Source organism: Coregonus clupeaformis, chromosome 23 (genome assembly GCF_020615455.1).
Source record: "Coregonus clupeaformis isolate EN_2021a chromosome 23, ASM2061545v1, whole genome shotgun sequence".
Classification (NCBI taxonomy): Eukaryota; Metazoa; Chordata; class Actinopteri; order Salmoniformes; family Salmonidae; genus Coregonus; species Coregonus clupeaformis.
Genome location: NC_059214.1, coordinates 35768738 through 35780780, shown reverse-complemented (window position 1 = coordinate 35780780; position 12043 = coordinate 35768738). Strand labels below are relative to the sequence as shown.

Sequence of the window (12043 nt, the reverse complement as noted above, 5' to 3'; positions counted from 1 at the left end):
CTGGAGGAGGTGGAGTGAGGGTGGTGGAGGTATTTGCGCTTCACTATATTAATTTAATTCCTGGTGAACTCTAACTTCTACAAAATCGTAAAAACAACAACTAATGAAGGTGCCACTACCGTCAAATCCACATGTTATACCAGGATTGATAAATAGGCTAGGACCTGGTAACAACAATTGTAACAAGGCACTCCCTGTCATTAACTACTGGTAATTTTCAATTAGTTTATTTCTATGTTATGACCTGGCTCAAATCTATATGAAGTGTAATGTAAAACAATGTAGTTACATAGGATATACTTGTAATTATCATGAAGGGTTACACTATGAGTCAACATCATCAGTCTAGAGATGTGGCATCACAATGCATATGCTCAACAATATGGAGTCGGCACTGGAGGAAGTGGGGTGGGGGTGGAGGAGGTATTTTAATTTCACTTTAATTTAATTCCTGGTGAACTCGAACTTCTACAAAATCGTAAAAAACAACAACTCATGAAACATTTAGTTAACCTTTTTTGTTCACTATTTAGTGACTGACATTGTATGTTTGCACATTCAAAAGAAGAAAATCAAGCCGTCAGAGGAATGCTGGGGTGTCACCAGGAAGTGACATCACACCGACCTCTCACGCTCTCCTCTGCAGCCAAAATGGAAGCCACATGCCATTTCGGTCTCTTAATTTGTCGTGTTTTCATAGGTTTGTAATGTGCAAAGGTGAAATGTAAGTGTAAAAAATTTAAAAATGTTTTCCTGTCTCCTTATTTTCTCCTGGTTAGCCTATTGTTTGCAAAGATTGTTACATTGTAACTACAAAGTAATAAAAAAATGTCACTTCACTTTACATTAAAGCCCGACCAAATCCGCATAGAAATGTGAGTTATAGATTTGTCATTCTCATTGAAAGCAAGTCTAAGAAGCGGTAGATCTGTTCTATGTGTGCTATTTCTATGCTTCCCGGTCTCAACTTTCGTTTTTGCGTCTTTTACTTTCGGTTTAGTACACCAGCTTCAAACAGCTGAAAATACAATATTTACAATATAAATAAACTAATTGAAAATGACCAGTAGTTAATGACAGGGTGTGCCTTGTTACAATTGTTGTTACCAGGTCCTAGCCTATTTATTAATCGTGGTATTACATGTGAATTTGATGGTAGTGGCACCTTGTAGTTACATGTAACAAAGTCAGATTTTGGTTTGAGTTATTAACATGGTAATTCACAGGTAACTTTCAAACGTGTAATTACAAAACATTACTTAAATAGTAGAACAAGAAAATGTGTAATAACATCAGTAATCAAACATGGGGGCGGCAGGTAGCTTAGTGGTTAAGAGCGTTGTGCCAGTAACCGAAAGGTCGCTGGTTCTAATCCCCGAGCCAACTAGGTGAAAAATCTGTCGTTGTGCCCTTGAGCAAGGCACTTAACCCTAATTGCTCCTGTAAGTCGCTCTGGATAAGAGCGTCTGCTAAATGACTAAAAAAATAAAAAATAAATAAAAGAATGACCTTCAGCAAGTGGATGTGTAATTACACATTCCTTGTTCCAATTGTGTAATAACTGATAGCGCTACAACCGTATTGCCATGTAATAACATAGAAGCACCTATTTAACTAGTATGTTTTTACTACAGTTATTACTGTGTAGCTACATAGTAATAGGGGCAACAATGTAAAGTGTTACCCAATCAGCATTGACATAAATGACAACAAAAGATCACACCAACAGATAGAGCCACAGACAACACTATCTTTACTATTTAACATTAATATGGAGGGCCATTGCAAACTTACCACATCCAGCTGCAGCCAGTTCGTCGCTGCCATCAGGACAGTCTCTCTCCCCGTCACAGAGCCAGCGTTTGGGGACACAGGCGTAGGACCCAGGGCAGCTGAATAGCCCTGGAGCACACGTCACCAAACCTGATGGGGCAAATAGGGTGAAAAAGGGGACAGGTCAAGCAAACTGCATAATGGACTGAGCTGAACTATAACCTAAGACCACTATGAGTTACAATGTAGGATGCAAAAATTATAATATCAATTCCCTTCTTGCCACTTACATTCAAGCATAGGCATATATTGTATAAGATCTGTTACATTTTATGTGGCCTCAGAGACAATACAATGAAATTAATCAAAATCCTAATTTTGCTCAATAATGCTTGTCTGGTTAAAATGCACTTTCTTGCTTTCAATGGCAATAGTGCAGGGAAAGGCTTAGGGCTATTTCATTAATATTGCCTTGACATTTCCATTACAATCCAATTATACCACTGTTCCCAGCAAACATGTTCTATTTATTGTTGTATGGTTATTTCTGTTTATTGGGAAATTCATTATTGTAACATCTCATTTATGTGGTGAAATTGCTCTGCCTCTTGGCTATAATGATGAAAAATCAATTTTCCCTCACCACCTCGTCGAAGTATTTTTAATCTGTCTCTAATTTCATTTCTGTGTTATCATAATTTCAATAGTCTAGTCTAAAACTCAAAGGTCTACAACTGATCTCAAAACAATGTTGTACAATGTTGTAATCAGGTTGTCAGACTGGTATCAAACTGCATGTTTGAGATACATGTTACCTTCACCCAAAGTATTGCCACATGACCGTGGGTACTTACCACAGATCTGCACACTCTCATCCAGTCCGTCCTCACAGTCGTTCTCTCCATCACACAGCCACTGCTTCGCGATGCACTTGTTCTTAGAGCAGGCAAACTGGTTCCACAGGCAAGAGGAGTCTAGGGGAGAAACAGCACATTCCCAAAGCCATAAATCAAAACACGTAAGTGAAAGAAAAACAGGACAAAAACAACACACTGTAGTAGAAGTCGCCTAGTTCTTTTCAATCAAAGCACAACAGGTGACTGTTCTCATTTGCCCCTTAGCCTTTCTATTTTCAGAGAGGGTGACTGGCCTTGGAGCCAAATAGAAGACCTTGTGAGTTTTCTATTCTTCAGTTTTTAGTATAAAAAAATCTGTAGGGGTTTTAAGGGGAGCTGACTGGTTACAAATATGAAAGGAAAAAAACATTTACAGTTACGTTTTTATTTTCTAAATCAAATGACTGGAGCTTTGCATAATGCAAAAATGTGAAGAATAACAAATGTTGCCCAAGGGGTATATGATTGAAATAATGTCATTACATTTGACATTTTAGTCATTTAGCAGATGCTCTCATCCAGAGCGAATTCCTAACAAATTCGTAACATATTGTACGAATTGGAATTCGTAACATACTGAATCATACATTCTAATTACTTCCAAAGACATTTTGAAGTACTGTAAGTATTTGGATATTTTTTCTTTGAAAATACAAGCAGTTGAATATTGCGATGTATTTGGAAATACACTTGGAAAGTATGGGCATGTATTTGAAAATACACAGACAGATACACATATTTAAATACTCCATGCATTTGAACCCAGGTCTGTTTCGTCCTAGAGGTATATTAAATAATGTATTTTGAAATATGTATTTGAAAATACTTCAAATAGAAGTAGCTGATATGCCCACATTATTTGAAAATACACAGAAAATAAGTATTTAAATATTCATGTATTTGAACCCAGGTCTGGTGTCTATTCATAGATCATATATGCTTTTCCTATCAAGGTCACACTGTTTTGCACGCTGTAAATCAAAAATAAGTCTTATACTGTTGAACTGGACATAATCACAGATGATGGAGATACAAATAGGAACAAATATCTTCACATCGGGATTCATTTAAATTCACAGAACCACCCTCCCTTGGGGGCCTAGATCCAGTGCCTCTGTCTCTTTCAGATAGTCTCGCAAAGGCCCATTCAGTTTTGAATAGATGCTAATAGTTCATATCTTAGGCTTCCATGGTATTTCACTGTACAGGGAAAGCTCATCAGACGTTTTACAATGACAAGTATTTCATCTAATCAGTTGTGAGATTTTGGATTTCCAGTGAAATAATGACATTTTCTTCAAACAGTTTTCCTTTACTGTAGTTTATCAATAGCGCTGGCTTTTTATATGGTAATTAACACAGAGAGATTTGAATATATTCTATTTGTCCTGAGAATGCCAATTCTAAACATTAACAGACTGAATGCCATTCAGACAGCAGCATCATTCTGCTCAGCTTTGAAATGAGCTACAGTATGTTTTTTATTCTCAATACCATGATTTCTAATTCAAATAAATTCAAACAATGATGAAGCACTTAGCTAAATGAATGGGAAAGTATTCTTCACTCCTTTGATGGTACACATAATGTTAGATGAAATGAAAACGGTCTCCTATGAGTCACCCTGTTAACATGTAATTCCTTAAATATGATTACCAAACCTCATTCGTCCCTTGATTTAGACAATTTACTGTAATTTATTTCACTTCAATAAACAAGTATGATCTTACTCTTCAAGACAGTTAACACATGACAGTTATTTGTGTGGGCCATTGTATCAAAACGAAATAATTCCTCAGTAGTTCAGTGCATTTATTAAATCTGAAGCCTAACTGTGACAGAGGTGAGGTGAGGATACGTCTTAACACCTCAGTGGCACTCAAATGCTCTTGGAAGATTCTTCTTCTTCACTTTGATGACAGAAGCAATGACATGTATGGTATACAGTGGGGGGAAAAAGTATTTTGTCAGCCACCAATTGTGCAAGTTCTCCCACTTAAAAAGATGAGAGGCCTGTAATTTTCATCATTGGTACACGTCAACTATGACAGACAAATTGAGAAGAAAAAAAATCCAGAAAATCACGTAGGATTTTTCATGAATTTATTTGCAAATTATGGTGGAAAATAAGTATTTGGTCACCTACAAACAAGCAAGATCTCTGGCTCTCACAGACCTGTAACTTCTTCTTTAAGGAGGCTCCTCTGTCCTCCACTCCTTACCTGTATTAATGGCACCTGTTTGAACTTGTTATCAGTATAAAAGACACCTGTCCACAACCTCAACAGTCACACTCCAAACTCCACTATGGCCAAGACCAATGAGCTGTCAAAGGACACCAGAAACAAAATTGTAGACCTGCACCAGGCTGGGAAGACTGAATCTGCAATAGGTAAGCAGCTTGGTTTGAAGAAAACTGTGGGAGCAATTATTAGGAAATGGAAGACATACAAGACCACTGATAATCTCAAAAATCCCAGAACCACACGGGGGGACCTAGTGAATGACCTGCAGAGAGCTGGGACCAAAGTAACAAAGCCTACCATCAGTAACACACTACGCCGCCAGGGACTCAAATCCTGCAGTGCCAGACGTGTCCCCCTGCTTAAGCCAGTACATGTCCAGGCCCGTCTGAAGTTTGCTAGAGTGCATTTGGATGATCCAGAAGAGGATTGGGAGAATGTCATATGGTCAGATGAAACCAAAATAGAACTTTTTGGTAAAAACTCAACTTGTCGTGTTTGGAGGACAAAGAATGCTGAGTTGCATCCAAAGAACACCATACCTACTGTGAAGCATGGGGGTGGAAACATCATGCTTTGGGGCTGTTTTTTCTGCAAAGGGACCAGGACGACTGATCCGTGTAAAGGAAAGAATGAATGGGGCCATGTATCGTGAGATTTTGAGTGAAAACCTCCTTCCATCAGCAAAGGCAGTGAAGATGAAACGTGGCTGGGTCTTTCAGCATGACAATGATCCCAAACACACCGCCCGGGCAACGAAGGAGTGGCTTCGTAAGAAGCATTTCAAGGTCCTGGAGTGGCCTAGCCAGTCTCCAGATCTCAACCCCATAGAAAATCTTTGGAGGGAGTTGAAAGTCCGTGTTGCCCAACGACAGCCCCAAAACATCACTGCTCTAGAGGAGATCTGCATGGAGGAATGGGCCAAAATACCAGCAACAGTGTGTGAAAACCTTGTGAAGACTTACAGAAAACGTTTGACCTGTGTCATTGCCAACAAAGGGTATATAGCAAAGTATTGAGAAACTTTTGTTATTGACCAAATACTTATTTTCCACCATAATTTGCAAATAAAGTCATAGAAAATCCTACAATGTGATTTTCTGGATTTTTTTTCTCATTTTGTCTGTCATAGTTGAGGTGTACCTTTGATGAAAATTACAGGGCTCTCATCTTTTTAAGTGGGAGAACTTGCACAATTGGTGGCTGACTAAATACTTTTTTCCCCCACTGTACATTAATAAGTCATTGGTTTGATAGCAAATGATATTTACCCAGACCATGACTCAATTATGCTCTAGCTATCTAATTGGAAAGTCCTTTACTTTGTCATGGTAAGTTAGCAAACATTAAAGAGGATCAAAGAGGTGGGCTAGAACTGTTCTTGTCTTCCCTGGTGAGAGTGGGTAAGAGGGTTCCATGTGAAAGCAACATTCCATGTGATCCTTTTAGATGTCAGTCACTTTTCAGTGAACCCACATGTTTCCATCTCTGGTAACAACTCACAATGACTGATGGCTAATTAATTAATTGTTACACACAAAGGTAGAATATGCTAATTCAAAGCCAGGAAAAAAACAGTGTCCTTTTTAAGTGGCTATATTTGAATATCTGGGCTGGAGAGAGACTCTCTCTACAACACCCACAAGTAGGTTAGCAGACAGCTTCGAAATGCAATTAAACCCACAATGAGGATGAACAATAGAACTTGTAGTAGAGACATGGCTCTGTGACGTACCGTACAATTAACTCTAATCATTACTGATTTGTCATGACTAACACTGGATTTGTGGCTTCCTGTGGTTGTCTAGAAGTCATTCAAACAAACCCAATAATAAATGGTCTCTTTGTAGTGGAATGTAATGTCGCTACCCACATGGTCTTATAAACATAGCAACCCCTTACTACACTGAACTTCATCGGCCAAGTTATCACAGTCTTTCTGTCCATATAAATACACTGGATTTGTGGCTTCCTATAGATGTCTTTAAGTCATTCGGACAAGCTGTCTTATAAATAGTATATTTGTAATGTAATGGACCATCAACCTAGCAAAGCCTTACCACACTGAAATTCATCTGCTCCGTCCTCACAGTCCTTCTGTCCATCACACAGCCAAACACTGGAGATGCAGTTACCGCTGGGGCAGGCGAAGTGGCCATCTTCACACTTCTGCCCATGGGAAACTAGGGCAGACAACAATGGAAGGGAAGAGTCATCTGGGTGTTAGAGGTGATTCTCTCAGAATCCCTAAATCTGGCTTGCCTAATCACTTCAGGAAATCAAATGTATGTTTTATGATTTTCTCTAACTCTTCTCTAGTTGAAGCTGACTTCCTCAATCTGTCTTCCCTAAGCAGAGAGCATGGGGAGAGGAGGAGAGGTGACGAGAGGAGAGGAGAGGAGACTCACCCTGGCAGTTGGTCTCATCTGCGTAATCTCCACAGTCGTTGGCTCCATCACAGATCCAGGAGGGGTGGATACACAGTGAGGTGGAGTTACAGCTAATGAAGACTCTCTCTTTTACTCCCAGTTTGTAGAAGTCAGAGCAGTCTGTGTGGTCTACACAAAAACATTAGCTAGCTAAACATTAGCTACTACAAATAGTCACTAACACTTCTCCTGCATTTGGATGGATAAGGTATAAACAGGTAAAAGTCACGTGAACACTGAACATTTAGTTGCTCTTTTACCTGTGTAATAAGACTGTAAATATAATCTGGATAATGCTGGATGACTGAACCCAAGTGATCCATCAATGGTGATAACAGGCTACCATGTTTGCAAACTAACACTTTTTTGGATCATCACACACCACACCTTGAAAAGGCTTAACTTACTGCAGTTCTTTTCATCTGAGGCATCAGCACAGTCAATGACCTGGTTACACCAGGCTGAGCTGGTGATACAGCTCCCATCCTGGCAGCATGATTCAGACGACACACACGTGACATCTGAGAGAGGGAAGGGGAAATTAACACTTCAAAAAGGCCCGATGCTAAATCATCAGGGAGAGAGAGAGCGCTTAATAGTGTGAAACAGGTAGATGACTCCGTAGTGTTTAGCATCAGGTTCAGGGAGAATATCTAGGATAGGGAGGATGTCAGGGGTGTGTGTGTGCGCGTGCGAATCAGTTCAAAGCAAACAAAAAAACATATGAGTAATCTAAAAACATGATAATTTCAGGACTTATTTATGATAATTTAGTTTATGGGAAAGCCATTTATGGTCTGTTATTATGAGCCCTACTAATAAACCACTACACATTAAGACCCTACAGAGACATTATATTTGATAGCTCTAGTGAAGAGAAGGGGTTTTCTTGCTCAATTTACTTTGGTCTTTTCATTTAGATGCATATAATTAAACGTTTTAACAGGGGTTCTGTTGATTATTTACCATTAAAAACCGGACCGACTGCATGCTTTGAGACACATTACAGCTAGATGTGCCTGATATCACAGTCCTGGAAAGCTTCATCCATCTTTAGAGAACTGCAGCCTCACAGCCTCTCTTAATTGTCTTGTTTCAGGTTTAAAGCACATTAAGTTCCTGTTAAACAGTGCTAGATTTGTTTTCCTCTAGACCAACTGCATGCAGCTGAATCACAGCCCCAGAAACAAAATAAAAAAAATAGCAAATTGGATTTTGAATACCATTTGATTTGAATAGAAAATACAAACACTGGCGATTAGGGGCCATCTTTGCATGATTACTTATCATTTTGTAGAAAATGATGACAAATGACAACGTGAAGAGTGAGCCAATCTAATGATAATTTTCTGAACATTTTGTGCCTAACATCCTCCCCTTCTGTCTCTGAGGAGTGGTCCTTGGTATTTGAGTACAAGGAGCTATGTGATGTTGGGGCTCATTAAAGAGATGGGCTTAGCCCAGTGTGGAGCCTGCAAGGCCGCACACACACACGCACCCACCCACCCACACAGTGAGAGAGCGTAAGCAGAGAGGGACCTGCCTTCTGAGGCGTCAGGATTGACTGGGAGATTAAGCGTTCTATCCATACTCACTGTTACAGAAGGCCTCGTCTGAGTTATCCCCACAGTCATCGACCCCGTCGCAAAAACGACTGTTGGCCACACAGCGCTGGTTGTAGCACGCCCTGAAGCCTCTCCTACAGTTCCTGTTGTCTGACAAAATGACAAAACAAAATATGTTCACTTCCAAACAAAATGCTAATGGTAGTCCTTAGGCTACTGTCACTTTCTTCACATGTCGTCCTCTAGATTACAACTGGCGTAGCCCCACACTATGTGCTCTTCTACACTCTTAAAAAAAAAAAAAAAAAAAAAAAAAGGGGCTATCTAGAACCTAAAATGGTTATTTGGCTGTCCCCATAGGAGAACCTTTTGAAGAACCCTTTTTATTTGCCACATGCGCCGTATACAACAGGGGTAGACATTACAGTGAAATGCTTACTTACAAGCCCTTAACCAACAATGCAGTTTTTAAGAAACACATTTAAAATAGCAAATAATTAAAGAGCAGCAGTGAAATAAAATAACAGTAGGGAGGTTATATACAGGGGGTACCGGTACAGAGTCAATGTGCGGGGGCACCGGTTAGTCGAGGTAATATGTACATGTGGGTAGAGTTAAAGTGACTATGCATAAATAATAAACAGAGTAGTTGCAGCGTAAAAGAGGGGGTTGTGGTGGGGTTGGGTGGGGTGGTGGGGCAATGCAAATAGTCCGGGTAGCCATGATTAGCTGTTCAGGAGTCTTATGGCTTGAGGGTAGAAGCTGCTAAGAAGCCTTTTGGACCTAGACTTGGTGCTCCGGTACCGTTTGCCATGCGGTAGCAGAGAGAACAGTCTATGACTAGGGTGGCTGGAGTCTTTGATAATTTTTAGGGGCTTCCTCTGACACCGCCTGGTATAGAGGTCCTGGATGGCAGGAAGCTTGGCCCCAGTGATGTACTGGGCCGTACGCACTACGCTCTGTAGTGCCTTGCGGTCGGAGGCCGAGCAGTTGCCATACCAGGCGGTGATGCAACCAGTCAGGATGCTCTCAATGGTGCAGTTGTAGAACTTTTTGAGGATCTGAGGACCCATGCCAAATCTTTTCAGTCTCCTGAGGGGGAATAGGCTTTGTCATGCCCTCTTCACGACTGTCTTGGTGTGTTTGGACCATGATAGTTTGTTGGTAATGTGGACACCAAGGAACTTGAAGCTCTCAACCTGTTCCACTACAGCCCTGTCGATGAGAATGGGGGCGTGCCATTTTGTTTCCAGGTAGAACCCTTTTGGGTTCCATGTAGGACCCTTTCCACAGATGGTTCTAAATGGAACCCAAAAGGGTTCTACGTGGAACCTAAAAGGGTTCTCCCTGGAACCAAAAAGGTTTCTCCTATGGGGACAGACGAAGAACCCTTTTTTCTAAGAGTGTATGGTTGTCATATGTGCTGTAGCCAACCCTGCTATCGTTGTCATGCCATATGGATGGTTACAGCACATAAGATGTGACCAGGCTATCTTGCTAGCATGTAGTTAAGTGATAATTCCAGAGAAGCCGGTGTTTGGAGGATATATTGTCACAGGAGTTGTTAGGCCCAAGATGAAGTCGAGGGCCGGCAAACCTTGCCAATATATCCGCCAAACACCGGCTTTGAGGGCATTATCACTTTTATACAAGCAAGGGATAAGAACAATGTTAACGACCCAGTCGTTCGTTCTAAATGTTCTATTGCTATACTGGCTGACAACGTTCTTATCCCTTGCTTGCTAGCTAGCCAACTACGGCTAACTTACAGTCACGTGAAATAGTGCAGCCAGAATACCAACAAAGTAGCTGTGTTTGCATTTGTTTAAGCTGTTTTCTAGTGACATTTATTTGGATACATCCATAATGAGCTAACAATGCGCAATTTTACCTTGCATAGAACATTTGCTCTTTCGTCAGGACACTGTTGTTCAGAGGAGCTAGCCAACAACACACCTAACACAATCACGTCAAACTGAAGCTGGAAAGACTGCAAACTAGCTGCACTTCATTTCGTTTGACCTCTTTTCTATTGACATTTCTTTGTATATATCCATAAAAATTATGCTGATTCATGATTTCGACTGGCTGTGAAAAGCTGCCTTCCTGTCCGTCTCATCCCAACTCCCGACCCCTACACGTTCATTACTATGGGTCAGCTGGAGATCTAATTTTAATACTGAAACAATGTTGCAAATGTCAGAGAGACAGACAGCAAGGTTTATACAAATCGCCACTATTGAAAACCAATTGCTAGTATAAATGAAATGGGAGATAATGTCTAGATGCTTTTTACAGTGGAGATCAAGTTTATAAATTGACTGACTGGGCTGATGAGACAGTGGATTGCGCAGTGAGATGTAACAGAGTAAATAGGCATTTCAACGTCATAGCTTTAGCCGGTAGTAACTTGCTGGAATTAGGTTTTAACCAATCAGTGTCCAGGATTAGACACACCCGTTGTATAATTGTAGATAGTGAATTATATTTTTGTTCACTGGGAGAGATTTCCAAAGGCAGATTTTGAAGTACAAAAATGCTGATATACAGTAAGATAAATTGCTTACCACAGTATTGCATTTTCTCATCTGACTTGTCTTTGCAGTTAGCTACTCCATCACACGTGAACTTATAGTTGATGCACTCGCCATTTCCGCATTCAAACTCTGTGTGGATGTTGCAGGAGGAATTCTCGGCTGCAAAAGTAGATGACTTGTTTAATTAGCTTAGTCAAGTCAAATGTTGATTTATTCTCTTACCATAATGACTTTAGCTGTGGTCTCAAAGTTAGCAGAAGCTGCACTAAGCTTAGCTGTAACCGTGCCAGTATGACCTTGATGTCAGAAGTACATACACTGAGTATACAAAACATGACCGACTGAATCCAGGTGAAAGCTAATTTATGATCCCTTATTGATGCCACTTGTTAAATCCAATCAGTGTAGATGAAGGGGAGGAGATAGGTTAAAGAAGGATGTCTAAGCATGGAGACAATTGAGACATGGATTGTGTATGTGTGCCATTCAAATGGTGAATGGGGAAGACAATAGATTTAAGTGCTTTTGAACAGGGTATGGTAGTAGGTTCCAGGGTCACCGGTTTGTGTCAAGAACTGCAACTCTGCTTAGTTTTTCACT

At 40.4% G+C, this 12043-nt stretch overlaps 1 protein-coding gene across 1 annotated transcript in view; it reads right to left on the bottom strand.

The window, feature by feature from the left end:
* LOC121536153 (low-density lipoprotein receptor-related protein 1B) overlaps window positions 1-12043 on the bottom strand; it is a 189014-nt gene that overhangs the window by 74885 nt on the left and 102086 nt on the right. Inside the window, exons 33-39 of the mRNA XM_045206691.1 lie at window positions 11474-11602; window positions 8937-9056; window positions 7749-7862; window positions 7321-7470; window positions 6973-7095; window positions 2628-2747; window positions 1795-1923 (exon numbers count right to left, since the gene is read on the bottom strand). Coding sequence (XP_045062626.1) covers window positions 1795-1923; window positions 2628-2747; window positions 6973-7095; window positions 7321-7470; window positions 7749-7862; window positions 8937-9056; window positions 11474-11602 — 885 coding nt within the window. The remainder of the gene's footprint in view (window positions 1-1794; window positions 1924-2627; window positions 2748-6972; window positions 7096-7320; window positions 7471-7748; window positions 7863-8936; window positions 9057-11473; window positions 11603-12043) is intronic.